At 33.1% G+C, this 19,782-nt stretch overlaps 1 protein-coding gene across 2 annotated transcripts; it reads right to left on the reverse strand.

The window, feature by feature from the left end:
- Positions 1-3,304: 3,304 nt before the first annotated feature.
- LOC136824092 (inositol polyphosphate-5-phosphatase A-like) lies at positions 3,305-12,451 on the reverse strand. 2 transcript variants are annotated; one of them, XM_067080257.1, is made up of 15 exons: positions 12,230-12,450; positions 11,522-11,566; positions 10,957-11,057; positions 10,344-10,428; positions 9,815-9,881; positions 8,030-8,133; positions 7,601-7,723; positions 7,317-7,372; positions 6,858-6,936; positions 6,228-6,329; positions 5,868-6,019; positions 5,488-5,544; positions 4,886-4,943; positions 4,330-4,386; positions 3,305-4,143 (listed from the first exon to the last, which is right to left on the reverse strand). In XM_067080257.1, exons 1-15 carry the CDS (start codon positions 12,290-12,292, stop codon positions 4,093-4,095), a joined length of 1,200 nt encoding a protein of 399 aa, XP_066936358.1. In that variant the 5' UTR covers positions 12,293-12,450; the 3' UTR covers positions 3,305-4,092. The 2 variants fall into 2 exon arrangements, with proteins under 2 accessions (XP_066936358.1, XP_066936363.1); XM_067080262.1 differs by lacking the exon at positions 10,957-11,057 and having other exon boundaries at positions 12,230-12,451.
- Positions 12,452-19,782: the final 7,331 nt, after the last annotated feature.

Below are 19,782 nucleotides of genomic sequence, written 5' to 3' on the forward strand. Positions count from 1 at the left end.
GGATTGATACAATTAAATTGTCTACGGAACTTGCTCTCCCAATTAATTGACCATAATATTAATGATCATCTTTTTTTTTCTTTAACATTTCAAGAGTCTTTCTCTATTCCTCATTTAGTGGCGTCATACAAATATGTTTGACTCATCAGGGTCATACTACATGACAGTTTCTGATAAAACAAGTAATGCCCCGTGATTCTAAAGCCAAATATGCAAAGTTCCAGCCAAATCCATTTATTTGAAGTTTCCAAGCTGCCCCAAAGTAGCTCAGCTGAAGTTGAGAGTAGATGCACCCGTCGTTTAGCGTTACATTCCACTTCTCGGACTAAGATTCACCTGCTACTCACTAGTGGAAAAGACCAAACTTCCGGGTAATTGAAAAGTGAGCTTTGGAAAGTGAACCGTTTTCTCAACACAAGCCATTTTTCCTAGCTCTATACACCTTTTCGACCGTAGCCACCAATCGCCACGCGGGTATCTTTTTGTCCGTTTTACCACCCTAAAACCGTCGCAGTCTTTTTTTCGCACCTAAGCTAAAGACAATAGAAAAAAGTGTAGAAAAAGGATTGGATCGAGTTTAGGGTGGTAAACTAAATAATAAAGTGGCACGTGCCTACGGTCGAAAAGGTGTAATTGTAGAAAGACTTTCAATCTCCAGCGGGCTGTCCCGGAAAAGGCAGTGGAATCTTACCCAAAACGACGATAAGTGAAGACTTTTCTTGTTTTGTTTCTTTGCGAGTCAAACATCCACTCTATATGTCATTGGGATTGGATGTTATACTTATAATATGGGGAATCACGTGGTATTTTCCACACGAATTTCATAGCCGATTTTATCATAAGAGTTATCATTCTTATGAAAAAATCGGCTATAAAAGTCGGCTTTTCTATCGGGTTTTTAAAAAGTGTAATCTTTTTCGATTTATTGAATTGTATAGATGATTTTGAATGAATCTAAAAACTTGGTACTGCTATATCTTGAAATAATATATGATGAACCTACTATGACTAATTGTCTTGAGTTAGATTTTCGAGGCAAGAAATTTTTATAATGAAATTTTTAAATTAATCAATGATCGAAAAAAAACTGGCACGAGCCAAAGTCTTAACCTTTAGATAATCTGCTCGGTTGATGAGATATGATTATGTTAATTATGCACGCCTCATTGATGACATCAGTGGATGACCTCTATCTAAGAGAATTTCATTTTCGTCTCTTCGATTCACAATACAGTTCATTATAGTTTAATTTCATGAATATGAATTTAGATTTTATTGGTGTCTCAAATTTCGGATTCAGTAAATATGTCAAAAATTCACATTAACTAATTGAGTTCCCAAAAAAATATTTCTATTTTCGCTATTTTAGAGCCCTCCTTTCGCTTTTTCTTCGGATGAGTAATATTTTGGACAAAACCATTTTTTGAATAACAAAGATCCATATACAGTCAAGCCCCCTCCCCCTCAGCGCAGCTTTTTTGAAGGGGAAGAGCAAGGGGCACCAAAAGTGATTTTTTTTAAACGCCCCAATCTTAAAAATCATACTCTATGCGCCTTAAATTGCGCCCCAGGACCAATTTTACTGAGGTAATTTTAAATTACTTGCAATTTCTTTCGCTCTAAAGTTAATTCGTAACTTCTTTGCAATCTAGCTATCTTACAAGTTTTTTTTGTGTACAATATAGCATTATTAAATGAAAATCTAACTTAGGGTATCTTAGCAGTCGATTTTCAAAAATTTCCTAGTCGGCCCAAACGATGGTGGAGCCTGTTTTTCCCTTAAATATTTCCTTCCTCATTATGCCTAGGCAAATGAATTATTGAAAGTTTAGAAACTGGTGGGTGCGGGGCGCAACTTTGGAAAATTGGGGCGCCATTTAAAAATAATTGACTTTGACCCCTCCAGAATTTTTTACGGGTGTATTTCCCTGAACTGGTAAAAAGATAAACCGTACTTGATCCTTAAATTGGAAACTTGGGGTGATGACTAAGACCTTTGGTATTCGGAAGTCGATAATCCTCGTTAATCTGTTTGTAAATTACCTCTTACATTCTTACTCAAAGTTTTATTCACGACCACAATGCGACTGTGTGCGTGTGTCACTTGATAAAATATAGACTTGTTCATAACAACTAAAATTTACACCGTGTGAGTTTAACCGTTTCCAGATCAGATTAAAGTGCCGAATACTTCTTAGTAATGTACGAAGGAGTACTAGCTCTATGAAAAACCTGAGCTATGTTATTTATTTTTGAGGCAGCAAGGAGACTCAAGACTCTGCTGTGTTAAACACAAAAATAATTGGAATTTTTAGAGAGAATATCGCTGGGAAAATCTCTACATATTGGTCAGATCAAAGCGATAAGATACTCATGTGGTAGTTAAGTAAAAGTGTCGACTCAAACCTTTTCATAATGGTCGTATTAAGTAATTGATCAGATAATTTGTATGTCTGACTTCACGGAACTCAAGTTGATGTTTCTGACGCATCTGATTTTTCATTAAATGAAAAATCAGATGCGTCAGAAACATCAACATCGGTAAATTTTACCGATGTATGAAATATGTATACTTCAGTAAAAGCACATGTCGTGATATTCATTACGTAATGTTTTATACGGAAGCGTCCAAAAGAACCGGCCGGGTGTTTGTTGCTTCAAAAGCTCAATCAACGATCAAGTCGCCAAAACCATGGCAAACACCCGGGCTATTTTGAGTGCTTCCATATCAAACATTACGTCATTACGTCATCAGTTCCCTTTCCACATATCCCTCACGGAAGTACCATGTAATAGCAAGGAACTTGGTAATAGTATTCCAGAAACAAAAATAATACTTTTCTTTTTTCCGTTGTTAGGTTATTGAGATTATTAGCGCAAAAAATGATGCTCAACCAAAAATTAAACAAAATATTAGTTAAAAAAAGATTAGTTAGTTTTACAGAAAAAAATCATATCCAAAGAAAAAGTCAAATAAAAATAAAAAGTAACATTAAACAACAAAAATATTAGTGATAAAATAAAGTAGCATGAAAATAAATAGAGTTAGATATATTTCCGTCTAAAAAAATAGTTTCGACACATTTTTTTCATTTAGCGAAATTTCAAACAGTTGACTCGTGATGAGCGAGGGGTCATGAGTTCAAGTGTTAGAACGAGATACGTGTTTCTCATTACAAAGTATAATCTGGTATGAAAAAATTTCTTTTATTCATTTCATTTGGAAGAAAATGTATCTGGATGCTTGAAAGGACGTCATGGGATATGTGCTTTGTTTGTAGAACAAATGTAGGTTTTAATTTGTTAGCAGTAACCCAGCTAACACACAACGCTGTTTTGACGTTCATTTAACGTTTTCTGTACGTTCTGGACGTTCGATAGACGTTAGTGTGCTAGCTGGTAAGGGAGCTAGTCATGAAAATAATACACTAAGATATAATACTCTATTACATACGATTGTTGTCTGTTACATACATATAATATCATCTTACAAATATGTGCAGGTGTGAAGGTGTACATATAAATATGTACTACTTGTTGTAAAAGAGGGGTCGTTCCCAAACCCTTTTTTATATTTAAAATTTTTCTATTGTCTTAAATAATTATTTTATTTACTACATACTGTACTAGGATAATAACATTTTTATAATAAAGATATTCAGAAAATAAAAAAGTTTAAAGAGTTTTTTTTAGTGCGAATATTCGAAGAAAATTTATTATTTTGCTCCGAAAAAAGTCTCGACTAAAAATTTCGCAACGGGTTTGCCAAAGTAAACGCTTTCTTCTTTGGAAGTATATGTTTTTATAACCATAAGCAGACTCAGATTTCTTGAGAATAAACGAAGCATTCAGGCCAACTTAAAAGATTGGATATTAGTTGAGAGAAAAACCAAAACGTAAAATATATTTACATTGGTAGAGAGTGAAACCTTAAAATATGTACAAAGCTGAAAAATCTCTCGGTCTCCAAATACTTCTCTAGTCATAAAATATATATATTAAACATTAAAAACGCACATCCAGGGGTAAAATGCAACGAAGACAAAATAATATATGTAACATTACGTCATCTAAAAACATTTAATGTACTTTTCAATGGTTTGCCTGCAAACCAGAAGTGAAATGTAACGCCAAGAACACAGGCTAAAATAAAGAGAAAAAAGAGTTTAAAAGTAAACACACAAAGCGTAAACAAGATGTGTAATAAATTGGGCTAGGGGTCAAAAAGAAAAATTTAACCTTTTTCGCCTTTTTACAGCGAAATTGATTACTTCAACGTAAAATCGAAGGAATAAATAGCAATGAAAAGAAATCCATAATCAAACATACCTTATGATCGCCCAATGCAACATCTTCACCAAACGTGTCGTAAACCATTGTAGATTTCTATCGATGAAAAGAGTAGTCGACAAGTCAAAGATTTGAAACTTTTTCAAATGATTTCTTTTCGGATATTCTTCCCGAATTTAATCATTATTCATTAAATTTGTTCAGTGATTTTTAATAAACCATTCACAACATGATGGACATAGTGTTTGAGCTTCCAAAACTGTGATCTTTTAGGGATGCGAAATCGATATGAAAACCCCACATTAAAACAATGTGTTTGCAAACATAAACACTATGTAATGAATTTATAGAAACGGAAGTACTAAGGTATTATTGGAGGGGGCGTGAAAATCGAATACCGACGCATTTTCTTAGGTTAGGTTTTCTTAGGTCAACACCTACAGTAAAAATTACTAAAATCCATATCATATCACCATATGGCATGTTTGAGCACTATTTTCTTCAAGCACCGAAAAACCAACGGAAAAAACGGGCTAATAACGTCACGCTGTCGAACTCGTACCCTTATTGAGACTTAAAAAAACATAAAACTCACAGATAGTTGATTGTCTAGTTCTTGATCAATAAGTATCCTGTCGCACCATGAAGGACATCTACAAAAGAAGATTTCTTTCTCATACACAAAGAAAATGTAATGATAATATAGAGTACTGTAATCAACGAAAAATTGTCATGAAAAAGCGATGAATATGAATTCAGCTAAGTCTGAAAGCTGCGATGAAGTCACGTAAAGATGACAGAGATTTCACCAGAAACAATTGCTTTATTTTTGTTTTGTCTATTTGCTGCTTTTACAATTTTTTGTTTTTTTACAAAAAATAGTGTTTGCTTTGATGCATTTTCTATGAATCTTTCATGGTCAAAGGCTTTGGAAAAATATTGATGCATGTGAGAAAACTTGAAGTGGGAAGAAATTTGATAAAAATAATTTCCTTTTTGGTGAAGTTTATGACAGTTTTTTTTCAATATGGATATTTTCCTTTTCTGATTGATTGAAACTGTTTCTCTCTTTTAAAATATTACTTATCTTTATATTTTTCATGTAGCCGACACACATATGTGCTCGAACGAAAAACCCGTCTTATAATCGCGGAAAATTTCTCACAAATGAATTTTTCTCAAACATATTTTTTTTACCTGACGTTAGCGAAGGAATATGTTCCAATATCTTTCGGGTTTTCCTTGTGAGGATAACTATTATGGGGAAAAGTAAAAGGAAAGTAAAATCTTTATATTAATCAGTATAATTAATTGATGATTTGAATAAATTAAGCCAAAATGAATCTTTACAGATAATATCAGACAAAATGTATGGACAGGGAAATTTAGTGAACGAATTCTTCATTCACGAGAAATGCAAAAAGCGAGAAAAACAAAAAGCCCAAAAAACGAGGAAGAAACCACATTTTTTTTAATAAAAACATCCAATTTTTTTGAAGCCTGTCGATGTTCTTAATATTCTGTTCTTATGTTCTTCAAAGAAAACCTCCATAAAATAATATTACTAATACACTTACGTTGGACGAAAACTGATCGGTAATTCGGCAAATTTATCGTTTAATAGCCAATCCAGCTCTTTATCAAACTTTAAGATTTCCGTTTGATGAGATCCATCGAAAGCTTCGTAATCACTGAACTCGAATAATCGCTCCTTGATTCTCAACAGATCCTAAATAACACAAAATTGTTGATGGTATAACATACAGTCAGTTGATCTCAAAACCAGTAAAAACAGATATCCTGAAATTTTATTCTCGGAGTCTACAAATGGAGAAAATCATTTTGCATATTTTTTAAACTTAGGCTTTAAAATTTGAAAAACATTCTGGTCCCTTGAATATCGAATTAGAGAGAGTCCACTGTACTTGAAAAGATACCTTAGTAGATCCATTGCAACTTCTATAAATGACAGTATGTGGTTTGGCATCTTCACTCTCAGCACCCAATGTATGGCGCACTGCTTTACTGTCCATCAAATACTAGGAAAATGGAGGAGATGGCTGATAAATTTTGTGCCTAATTCGGAAAAATATCTAAAAACGCATACCTATAATTCTATTGATTTTGGCGCATCTTGCAATTTCGGGGCCATTTTTTGAGTGTTTTTGAAAAAAACATAGGTAAAGAGGGCAAAAAAGACACAAATACCAGCATACTAGCTGGATCGTACATCCCACCCACTTACATCCCTTAAAAAGAGCCCTTAGAAGAGATTTCTACACATTTATTACGATTACTAATTCGCACACCTTATAATTTTTGTGAAACCTAGTGTACAAAAACAGGCGGCAAAAATTAATGGGATTTCAGTATTCATAAGTTTTTACATGCACATTTAAAAAAAAGGCAATAATTTCCACTGCTTTATATAAGCGAAAAAAAAGATGAATAGATAAGAAGACGAACTGGTGAATGTCTAGAAGCTAAAACATAATCTACATAACATAATGATCACCCAGCCATTCATGACATCACCTACTAAAGTTCAAAATTTCATTTTAACAAACCTCTAAAAGAGCTTTTGTATCCGGCCGAACATTGAAATCACCAAACATCATCTGATGGTCACTCTGTAATGTTTTCAGTCTGAAAATGAAGAAATGAAAATCAAAAGAACGTGTGTATCTAAGATATTATAATCAACTATACTTGTTTAACCCATTTAATATCTCAAGCATAAAAGAAACTAGAATAAAAGATTCCCAGAATGAAACGAACGAAACAGGTATCCAGAATCGGCAGAATTTTTCCCCATTTTCAAGGCTTTTTTACCAAATTTAGTGAATTTTCAATGTTTTTGAGTCATATTTTTTCAAGGGTTTTTCCCTTTTTTAACAAAATTTAATGGATTTTCAATGTTTTTCAGATCCGGCAGAAACCCTGAGGATAACCATGGTGTTCAGTAAAAAAATTTATTGATCAATTCTCAATCTCAGTTACATAATTACAAGAGTTCTATGTCATACCTGTCAAGCATGTATTCAAGTGACCTCCTCCTGTATCCTGAATATTTGGTTGGTGACTGTAACAAAAAAATCAAAACTTAAAATGGCTTGAGATAAATTCATTTCTATAATGCAATGCTATTAAAACTTGTCATAAATAATAATTTTTTCTAATCTTATTAAATTTTACAATTAGTATAAAGAATCTTACAACTTGTATCAAAACTTAATCCAAAAAGTAGAAAGAGAAAATATAGTTTTGAAAGGTTTCTCAAATGACAAAGAAAATAGTTCCCCTGTTTTACCTGTCTTGTAATTTCAATATTGCAGGCATCATGAGTTAAATGAATGTTCAAAAGCACAAAAACTTTGTTAAATAGCCTCCATTTGCTACATGTGAATCCTTTCCTTGGAAGTCTAGTTTGATTCTAAAAAACAATAAAGAGACAAGTTAAGCACAGAAAACTCTTTAAAAGTAGAAGGTATAAAAGTCTTTCTAACTCAATAGACATAAGACGTGATACCAATTTGAATAAAGAAATTGGCGGGGAAAACATTACAAAATACATCCAAAAACATTGAATTTGATGCTGCTCTGAAAAATAATTTTTTTTTTTATTTCTCATGCTGTTTCTTCAGCAAATACAAATTCAAAATTTAAAAGATCTGAAAATTCAATGAAAGTGTACTTTAAAATATAACTTTCTGTTAGTAAAAGAGACAGAAAGACTTACTTTTGAATAACAGGATAATGGGAATTTGTATTTCTGTAAAAATAGCGTATCTGAAGTGATTTGGTTTATTTCTCTTCCCTCAGCAGCAACCACAAAACGTTTCTCTAAAAGGAACAGGGAGCTTAAAAAAACATTTTGCCTACATATATATTGGTAAACAGTGAAAATTCCAAGCACTTTTTTGTGGCCGTTTAATGGCCAAAATACTCAATTGAGTTTTGAAAATCAATATTTGAAGAATTCTATTTTTGTCTTTGTATCACAAAAATGTTGAAAATAATATGTAGATGGTGAACAATGACAGAATTATTTTCCCTTCATGATTAAAACTCCTTTATTTCTAAATTCTCTTTATGATTAAAATTCCTTGAAAATAAATATTTCACGAAAGGTTAAGAGACATCCCTAACATGTTTCGAGGGCCTTTGACAAGCATCGACCACTTATGGTGGTTACAATCGGTCAAAACTCAATTTCTAATCCAAAAAACGGCCAGTGACTAATGCTTGGAATTTTGCCTGGTAAATGACGATTTAGAACATAAAAACACTCAACCACACAAAGAAACTCTGACAGTGCAAAGGCAGAAATGCAGCCCTGTGAATCCAGGTCGGCATTTGGCAATGCCGACATGCAAGCCGACGTAACTTGAGCTGAAGTCGGCTTTAAATTGCCGACGTAATTTACACTCTAGGTAGGCGTGCCGACAAAAGAAATGTTTTGGGTCGGCAAAGCCGATGAGGAAAAATATTATTTGTTAGGTTAATCTAAAATTGTGTTATCATTTGATAACACATGATAATCGAGCCTTATTCCATTCTCTTTATAAAACATAAAACTTATTAACACAATTATAGAGCAGCTGAATTTGTTAGTTCGTCTTTGCCGACCTAAACAAGCTACTTAGGACGGCTTTGCCGACCTAAAATGACCTCTAGGTCGGCAAAATTTTGCCGGCTTACGGCCCGTTTTGGTCGGCACTTGCGTGCCGATATGACTTTGTCTGAATTCACAGGGCTGGAAATGTGATCATGTTTAAATGATCTCATATTAACGAACAAGAAATTACCCCTATAGAAGAATAAAAATAATTCAAAATTTAAAGTGTGAGTTTCTTATCAACCTTTTTACCCAATAATTTTCTCATAGGACTTGAAGGATTTATTTTATTTCATTTATAAGCATGTTATTCAAAGATAGAGTTGTTTGAGTATAAAACCAAAATTGATTTTGCTAGTTCTTTGGCAAAAAAACCTTCATTGATGGAATCTTTAGGTTATACACAAAAAAGATCTCATTTTAATATTTGTGTTGGCTCATTTTTCACTATGACCCTAGACAAGTTTTGTTATGAAGGAAAATACAATCAATCTAAAATAAAAGATTGTTTGATTGATAAATAACCTATTTTAGTTTTCTTTTAAATGACATAAAAGGCACAGTAACAGTGTTTAGAACATTTTATTAATTTCTGTGAAAAGAATAGTGGGTAAAACTGATTCACCTGCTATCATTACAATGAAATTTTTAATGAAAATTCATTTTGCTTAAATAGCACCTCCATTGGGTAATAGAACTATCACTTAGTTGTAAAATAAGCCTGAGGTTAAAACTATTCCAGAGTTCTGATAAAAACTATTCCAGGGTTTTGATAAAGGTAAACACAGTAGTAGTAGAAAAGCGTAACAAAACAAACAGTTGATTAATTTGTTTGACAAGGGAAAGCAATCCAATGTTAAGCTTGCATCATATATTGTTTACAAATCAATTGAAAGATAAACATACCGTGAAAATTCCATTGTTGAAGGTGTCCTTTCAAGGATTTATGAATGAAATAAGAACATCCCATTGCCTGTAGATCAAATATATCTTACGTGAGAAAATAATACTATGTTTTAAGAGGAACACTCTTAAAGTGATTGACCCTTGAAAACTGCATTCTTTACTCTAAAATTTGATTCCCTTGAAGCTTAAAAATGATCTAAAAGGTTGGCTTTCCTAGTGTTTGACCAGTATGGCAAGAAAATTGACTTAAAAAAAGCTGTTTCAATGAATTGAAAAAAAAATGATTTAATATAATATTTATTGTTATGTCTGTACTTAAAAATTTCATAATGGGAAATAATCTCTTTTAAAGGAATCAATGCCAAATGTGTGGTCATTCGCTGAAATCTCCCGAGAAAAAAAGACTCTAAGGTGTGAGACTCTGCTTGATGGTTAGGGCTAAAGAGTTTCTCAGTAATAAAATTAAATTTCATTTTGTTCAAATATTAATATAAAACAAATTCGATAAAAACAAATCAAAAAATCTTACAGTGTATTTGACATCAACATATTCTTCATCTACAAAACTTTGGACACTGTAATAATCATCGAAATATTCTGGCTCATATAAATCCCTGTTTGGCAAAAGAAAAGTTATTATTTATACATAAAAAAAATAGACTCAGTCATACAAAGTTGTCACATTTAAAGGGTACTGTGTAAGTTGATCTTATCAGCACAACTCCTTTTCTTTTTCTGACATCCTTCTTTAGGGATGAGAAAGATATAAAAAGTTAGGATGGGGATCCCTGATTTGAAAAGATTTTTCCTATACAGTAGGCTGCTAAGAAAAGAAAATTTTTTCAATCAGTGATTCTAACCTTCTATCTCTAAAGAAGAGTGACAGAATTAGATTGGGATTGTAGACCACCAATTTACAATAAACCTTTAACATTGAGTTTGAGTTATAAGCATGCAATATGCAAATTCTTAATTTTAGAGAGAGATAGAGATACATAGAGTTCATTTCAAGTTGAAAAATGACAATTAAATATCAAGGGGGTAGGGTGTATGGTGTATGTACTTTTTATTCAACTTTTTTGTAGAGATTTAGTGAATATAATTTTTCAAGTGATTTATAAAATGCATCAATTAAAACTAACTGGAAAAAGTTTTTGACAATATCTTGAGAAACATCATGACTTTTCCCTCCAACTTCTTGTAAATGAAGAGCAATCAGAGCAGGCTCGTTTTCTGAAATTAGCTATATAATGAGAATGAAAAGATTATGATGAATTTAGTTACATAGTCACAACTATTATTTTCAAAATCCTAAATATTATAATTCATGTTTCATATTATAGGATCAAGGCTATCCCTTTATTTGTGAGAATAGGTTTTGCAAACCTCCTGTGAATTATCATATCATGAAACAGAAACAGAAATAGATGATACTGATAAGTTTTAATCCCAATATTTTAAAAGCCCTCTATTTTGTTAGAAAGAATTTTGAATGATTCAGAATTAAAACCTAAAATATGTTTTAATCAGTGATTTTTTAACCTTCTATATAATTCTAATTTTAAATTTTTATCTGACACACTCTTTTCAGAGAAAAGGGATAAAAAATGCAGGATTACTATATTCAACTAACAGGATCTTTGAGGGCTGGAATTTTATCCTATTTTGTAGCTCGAAAAGATCTTGCAGTAATGAAAACAATAATACCTTATGGAATGCAGATATCCAATTTGCACGCAGCTCTTCTCCATACTGAAATGTTAGAAGAAGAAGAAATTTTTACAGAAAATGACAACAACTAAGCAAATCAAGGATAGCATAGACCTTTTGCTATCCAATGTCATTTTGTATAAGTTAAAAAATAAAAACTCCAGTCGAGTCAAGTATCAAAACAGGAGTTTTTAACTTTTTAACTTGACATCACAAATACTAGCAAAAGGTCTATTTTAGTCACCAACATATACTTGCTACTACCTAAATGTACAAACAACGAAATAAATATGTTGTTCCCCTCCTCCTTCCAAAGCAAAACCAAACACGGGCTATTAGAAATCATTTAAAATTGAGTAGCACAATAATGTGGAAGGTGCAAATACTAAATCAAAAATAGGTTCTTGTCAATTGATATGATATAGCAGCTCCTTACATTCAATACTGTTTACTATCAGACTATTGCACACTTCCTGTCCACTAAAGCCATAAAGCAGCTATTTTTAATTAAAAAGTGCTGCAAACTGTACAAACGAAACTTCAAAAATATCATTAAGTTGGTGAAATCTTTTTTTGGAAAAGCCTAACAATAGCTCATGAAAAAGGTGGACATAACTAATTATGTATGAAAGCAAAAAAGTCGAAACTAATCATTAATACATTTTAATGATTGGAAACTAAATGAAAAATTGTGTATAGCCCTACCTCCTCGAAGAGTGAACCCACGTTCGCGGTGACGAGTAGAAACTTGGGATCATTATTTTCCATGTCTCTTAATCATATTATACTTATTAAATATTCTTGAGAAAAATGAGTTAAACTGCTGTGAAAACAAGACTAAAACAACTTATTTTGACAATTTTGTCTGCCAACCCTCCAGCGATCTCCAGGCTCAGCACTCAGCGCGACACAAATTCTGACTTCAATTTTTCGAAAGCCGTGGATTTTTTGTTTTGGTAGCCTCGTTTTGATGTTACGAAGAATTTTTCCCGTGTGACTTGCTTAAAGTACAATAACAAAGGTTTGAATCATAAAGTTTAAAGTAATTTTGATAAAAAAGTTAGACTTTGAGCAGGTCAGCCTAAACCGAAACCGAGCCGAGAAAAAAATTCGTTCGAGAAAAAAAGCGATGGTGGTGGAAGGAAAACAAAATGGTCGCACACTCTGGTCAACAAAAACAACACCAAAACCTTGGTAGAATCTCTTTTTTACTTTCACAAGCACATCATTTCATCGCTTACACTTTATCAGAACCAAGAGTAAGAATAACTAAAAAGTTTTACATGTTTTTTTTAAATATCTAAGTTCATTTATAGCTACCTATATACTGACTAGCAAATAAGACAAGATAGGTACTTAACCTAGTCTCTATTTTCTCTCTTTCAGGCCAACATTTCATTGTATAATAATCGAATGAAGGAAATGCTGGCTGAAATTTCCCTACTTTTCAAAGAATAATAAAGAATTCAAGTGTTTTTTTAGATTTTTGAAGCGAAGCACAGTCAGTGTCAGGTTTTTATCCAGACGATCTCAATCGAACGGAATCGAAGATTGAACCAGTCGAACCAAATCGAACGCAATCGACCGATTGAAATTCGATTGTCGAATGCAATTGAATCTTAATCAAATATTACCGCGATTTTCAGATTCGATTGATATTCGATTGCGTTCGATTGATGTTCGATTGCGTTCGATTGCGTTCGATCGTCAATTCATTGACCCCGGATTGTTCATCACATAATTTCTAAGGGAAATCAAAAGTAATTTCATTCGCCTCGTGATGTTTGAGAGCTTGGATGTTGGGAAACTGCAAGAATAAAGCAGTCAGGCACATCCTGGCAAATGAACGGGGTATTTTTCACTTGCGATTGGTGGCAAATGCAAGGGGTCGAAAACAAAAGTGATGTAGTAGCACTGAATACCCCACGCAATTGAAACGGGTTGGAAATATTTTTCTTCATTTCAAAGACAAAGAACTGCATAGATGAAATTTTTTTTCCATGGGTCAATTTTGTCTTCGAAGATTGAAGAAACTTTTAACGAAAAAATAAAGTTCCCAGTTTTCTTCCTTTTTTCCCATTTTCAGTTTGAAGTTCATTTTTATTCATTTTCACGCTTTTAGCCTGAAATGTCCTATCTCATTTACACTGGGTGACAAATACCCCATGCAAATGCTCACCCCGTTCATTTGCCAGGATGTGCCTGACTGTAAAGCCAGATGATCTCAATCGTATGGAATCGACGATCGAACCAGTCGAACAACAATCGAACCAGTCGAACAACAATCGAACCAGTTGAACAACAATCGAACCAATCGAATATAACCCAGAATTTTGACGTTTGATTGAGATTTGATTGCGTTCGACAATCGAATTTCATTCAATCGGTCAATTGCATTCGATTTGGTTTGACTGGTTCGATTGTCGATTCCGTTCGATTGAGATCGTCTGGTACTATACTACCGTCAACTGCTCCAACTTGGGACGAGTGTACGCAACATATGGGACTTGTTGATATCTGGCCTGTATTTTCACTTACCGTTAAATCTCTTTGACAACAAATTTGTTTCAATAACTCCACCAAGTTTATCAATCATAAACATGTCACGATAACTTTCACTGATAGTGCACCCTTTTTAACTTTTGTTTTCATTTAAAATGATCGGACGCCGTCCGAGTGGAAAGTTAGATAACGCCCGCCACCTAACCACCTACCGGCCAATGAGTTTAACAAATAGCGAGTGTGTAATTTGCACGTGCGAGTGACGTCAAACGCTCACATTCCTGCACATTCGCGCTGTTTCACTACAGATTTTTTTCATATTTCGATTTAAAAGCCTACTCGGTGCGAAAGAGAAATCGTGTATTTTTCAATACGCTTTTCATTTAACTCAAAACAAATGACTTTGGAGGTTCGGTGAAATGGTGGTGGAATGGCCATCCCATGTTGCGTAAGATAGTCCCAAGTTAGAGTAGTTGACGGTACCAGAAAGTTCTAATTAATAAATTTGATTATCAAAGTAATCGATAATGATCAAAGTAATCGAACGACCACTTATCGATTAACAGTCATCAAATTTCAAGTACAAAAATTTCAAAAAAATTGTGAGTATTTGATCCCTTTCTTAGCAACCCTTTGAAGACTCTCGATAACCAGACACGGTGTCAATCGAACGAATCGAACGCCAAATCAATTGAACGCAATTGAACACAATAGGACAAACATCGGACACATGAAAGTCTGGTGTAAAATGAGAATTTTTTTTTACCACCGGACAATCTCTACACTGGACTTAAGGAAGTCAGATGTCCGGTGTAGGAGAAGGATATTTTTTTCCACCGGACAATCAAAACATTGGACATGTGCGTTCGGTGCGTTCGGTGTTTCTTAATTTTTTGTTTCATAAATGTCCGAAAATTCCCTGTATGCAACACCGGACTGACACTGCGTGTAGCGAAAGGATACTTTAAGCCACCGGAGAAATACACCAGACAGTCCGGCGCATCGGCAGGGTCCTTGAACAATGAAACAATTGAACAATTGAACACAATCAAATAATTGCAATTCAATTGTCAAATGCGATTGAATCGCAATCGAATATTACCCAGGATTTGCCGTTCGATTACATCCGATTGTATTTGATTATGTTTGATTATGTTTGATCACATTCGATTGATTTAGAATTTATTTTTTAGCCCACGCTAAAAGGCTCTAACAGAGTGATCCAATCTAATTTAATCACAATCAAACTCATCAAACATAATTGTAATCGAACGAAATTGAAGATTAATCGAATGTAATTGACAATCAATGTCAAATATTACCCAGGAATTGGCCGTTCAATTGAGATTCGATTACGTTTGACAATCGAATCGCAATTATTTGATTGTGTTCCATAACGTTCAATTGGTTTTTGCTTGAAGTTCTATTGACACTATCTGGCAATAACCGTTTGAGCACTTACTTTGATTGTTATTGATACTTTCAATACCGTCAACTGCTCTAACTTAGGACTATCTGACAACACATGGGACAGCAATTCGGCCACCATTTCCCCGAACCTCCAAACTCATTTGATTTGAGTTAATGAACGGCGTATTAAAAAATACATGATTTCTCTTTCGCACTGAGTAGGCTTTTAAATCGAAATATGCATTGACCGCAAACCAAAGCACAAAAAGAAGCACAAGCCCATAATAAATTTCAGTAATTATCCAACCATTTTGTGTGTGTTCTCGCCCTGGGTTTATTCAAGTAACTCATATTGTGCATTCTGATTGGTTGGAGAAAACAAAAGTAGTTTTCGCCTGTGAATCATGTGTTTTTGATGAAGGGCGAGACAAACTCGGTTCAGATTCTGACGCGCTGCCATAGGAAACATATTTCTAGACGGTACTAATCGAACATTCGATTGTGATTGAAGTAATCAATAATGATTGATAATAATTGAAGGTGGTCAGTGACCACCTATCGATTTCATCAGTGATGGAATGCTCATTACTTCAATCATTATCGATTACTTCGATAATGGAATTTATCAATTAGTTCTGTCTGGATATTTGATACAATCGAAGGTACCTTAAGTTGGTTTAATGTTGACATCCCTCTTCTAATTCCCAGACCCAGTTTTAGAAATAGGAATATTAGGAAAGTTGGGATCATTGATAGACAAAAGGTTTTTCCTCTCTACACTCTGGTCGCTAAGGCAAATACTTTTTTATTGATTGGTTTACGGACCCGTCAACGTTATTTTTGCCAAAATAAAAAATAAATAAAATGGAGATTTCAAAAACTTTTATTTACTTTTTCTCCTCCGACCTTCAAAAAAGAAGAAAGAAATATAAAAACCTTTACTTAAACATGAAAACAAAAGAAAAGAAGAGAAAAGAGAGGGGGTTAAATGATCTAACACAGCTGTGCTCTATTCTGCCAATGTAAAGATACTTTGATCCTTCCCTTAATTTCAGGGAACTTCCCCATGGAATTTCCCTATCCACAAAGACTCCAACTCCAAGAGTACATTTTTCCTGCATATGTGCTAAGAAGAAGAGTTGTTGAAGAGAGACTTATTTAGATACTTAGCAAATTTCATAAAATTTTATTTCATTATTTCCTCTGATTTCTGATTTTAAAAGAGAAAATAAAAAAAAATTTAAACATCAATTTCATTTTTATTTTTTTTCATCCTCCTGTCCAAAACTTTTCCTCATAATGTCTGTAAACCAGAAAATAAAAAAGTAATTGCTTAAATAGAGAATAGTTTCCATCAGCAATTCCAACCTTCCTATTATTCCTATCTCTAAAACTGGGTGTCAGAATTAGAAGAGGGATGTGGAGGGATGTCAACATTAGACCAACCTACGGTATTCAATACGATTGTAAATAATAAAAAAAAGTAATTGAAATAGTTGCATTCTCCCATAAACAACTATGATCTAACGAATCGAATATTTGTGAAAAGGACCTGTACAATTGGTTTGAGGTATAATTCTAAATAGACTTCTAAATTAACTCTTGCGCTGTCTTCATTGACATTGCTGAGAAAATTGTCGCACTCTTTAGCATTCTAAGACATCAATCTCTTAGCATACTACAACCTCTCAGTATACTACAACATGAATCAAATATCTTAGTATATTAAGAGATTGAAGTATACGCCGTTGTCTTAGTATGCTACGGTCAATACCAACCGCAGACAAGCTATAGACAGGCTTCTTAAAAGTACATATGCAATCATTAGGTTGCAAAGTCTGCGAATGTCAAATGACTTCTAGTCTAACAAGCAGATATTTGTATAGCAAAATCAATAAAGATAAAAATTAATCAATAAGACATAATCTGCTATTACGTAATGACTCCAAAAACCTTGAGTTGGTCTAATGTTGACATTCCTCATCTAATTCCAACACCCTTCTTATAGATATGATTAAAAGGTTGGTCAGGGGGAGTCAAAATGGTATTACCCATATCCCATAATGTAATACATGCTACTCACTGTTATTGTTTTTAAGGGACATCGACATAGGAGGAGTTACCTTGTGTAGAAAAGTAGCTAATGCTCAGAACGCCTTGAAATTTTTCAAAATAGTAGATTTGACCCCAGTTCAAATCACCAAAGTAACTTTCATCTATGGTTCTGAGCCTGGCCTACTAATGCTGTGCTATCAAACGGCTGCATAAAATAGAAATTTGAAAATATTTAAAAAGAGACAGTACTAATCAATTGTTCATATGACACTGTACCATTTTTACTCTAAGAATTAGCAAATGAAAACATTAGGCAATGAGTAATTGATAAGCTATCAGGTTATCATGACATAATCTTACGATTATGAATATAATATAGTCATTATGTATATTTTTGCCCCTAATTTTTAGAGTCAAAATACCAAAAGTCCTACAAAAAGTGTATTGTGCAGCCTAAAGAGTGTGCCAACTGGAACAAACTACTCTGTACTCTTGGTCTATCTGTTGATTGTATACAGTAATATTTTTATTCCAAATACTTTTAGAGGTATTTGTGCAGGTATTTTTCTGGTCTTTCATGTGATTTATACTCTCATACCTTGCATTTTTGTTGTTGTTTTTTTTCCAAGATATTTACAATCTTTGATTTTCATTTCCCTCAGTAACTTTAAAAAGATAAAAAATATGACTTTTTTAAAAATGTGTGCACATAGCAAGGTGTTATCGGCGCTCTTTTGATTTGATTAAATAGTATCAGTGGAAAGGGCATGGCAATTTTCAGTTATAAGGCTGAATTTTAGCCATAGATCACACTAAAGGCCATAGATCATTATACATAAAAAGACTGTTGAACTGTTGAAAACTTTGACAAGGATTATGTATTTTATATTTTTCATAATTTTGGGTATAAACAGAAAAAAGTCAAATCAGGGGTTATTGTATGGTGCAAAAAATATGAGCAATCTGATTGGCGTAGAACAAATACATAAGCGTATTATTCACCAAAAACAGTGCAGATAAGTCCCAAAAACAGTACAAATATTGAAGGGAAACGGTGCAAATACAAACGAGAAATTTAAAATGGTAGATCGAAGCCAAGATTTTCAAAATTGAACTTGTTTGAAAACGCACATTAGAATGTTTTTTGGAATGTCATGAAAATCAAAACAAACCAAAAATTGTTTTCTTCTTCAGTTTTTTTGAGGAGACAAAACATTCTAATGTTGGTTTTGATTTTGAGTACTACTATTGAAATAAAAAGTGCAGTGCATTGTATAGGCAGAGGTGGATGTTTGAAAAAATTTAACCTTTCTTTTTCGATCCATCAAAGATGTAAAACAAAACTTTTTTGCACTTCATACGATAAACCAGTTATCACATAGTGCCTCGTGCTATATGAATTTATTTTTCTCGTTCTTTTTTTTTTGCTGTTATTTTCACTCGCCTAAAATAAAGAGCAAAAATAAAAGAACTCGAAAAATATAATCTCATATTGCACTCTGCACTATGCGATAACTAATACTTATCCTGGGTTATCAGCAACTTTCAAGATTTTTTAATTATTGTCTATAAAATTGATGAGGTCTAAAGAAATGGGAAATTTTTGGTAAATAAAATTGAATGTTAGAAAATTTTTGACATAGAGCAATAATACAACATCGCCTTCGCAAGATACTGAAGGATTAGGCTCAAAAGGCTGCTTAACTGGTTTCAGTGGATGGTTCTTGAAAATATGTTTGACTTATTTCTTGGGTTCCACTTTGATTTAGAATACACGAACTTCAGCTAAAGTAAAAGTACAACTTAAACATTGTCGGGTATTGTAATTAAAGGCCCAGCTTAGATGCTGGCTTCTTTCATTTAACATTTTATTATTATCTCGGTTATACTTGTTGTTGTTGTTTTTCTCTACTCACAGTCAGTTAATGGTGTAATTGTTTTGCTTAATTAATAATCAAAGAATGTTAATAGATTTGTCATAATTATTGCATTGCAAAAAGTAGAGAGACTATGAGAGCATGTATTTTTTTTGCACTGTCTATAAGTTTTTTCCAAACGTCATTTCGAAGGTTATTGTTATGCAGATTTAAATTATTAAGTAACTTAATACAAGTGAGGTTTTTTATTTTGATGTATACTCTATGTAAAACATAACACGACAATCATGAGATAGAGCTTTAAATCAAACTGAAAATATTTCAAATCTTTTATGTATATGACAGTGTATTCAGTTTATTTTCCAAAGTGGTTTTCTCAGAAGATCAGCTCATTATTTATTTTGACGTGGAAAC

This window comes from Clytia hemisphaerica, unplaced genomic scaffold, assembly GCF_902728285.1.
Source record: "Clytia hemisphaerica strain Z4C2 unplaced genomic scaffold, Clytia hemisphaerica genome assembly, whole genome shotgun sequence".
Classification (NCBI taxonomy): Eukaryota; Metazoa; Cnidaria; class Hydrozoa; order Leptothecata; family Clytiidae; genus Clytia; species Clytia hemisphaerica.

What these genes read in the sequence shown, in the direction of transcription:
- LOC136824092 (XM_067080257.1), bottom strand. Translation starts at nt 12,292, where the DNA reads ATGGAAAATAATGATCCCAAGTTTCTACTCGTCACCGCGAACGTGGGT. An exon ending in ATGTTGATGTCAAATACACT is followed by an intron (nt 9,882 to 10,343) that starts GTAAGATTTTTT and finishes TTTGATCTACAG; the next exon opens with GCAATGGGATGTTCTTATTT. An exon ending in ATATTGAAATTACAAGACAG is followed by an intron (nt 7,373 to 7,600) that starts GTAAAACAGGGG and finishes TTTTTGTTACAG; the next exon opens with TCACCAACCAAATATTCAGG.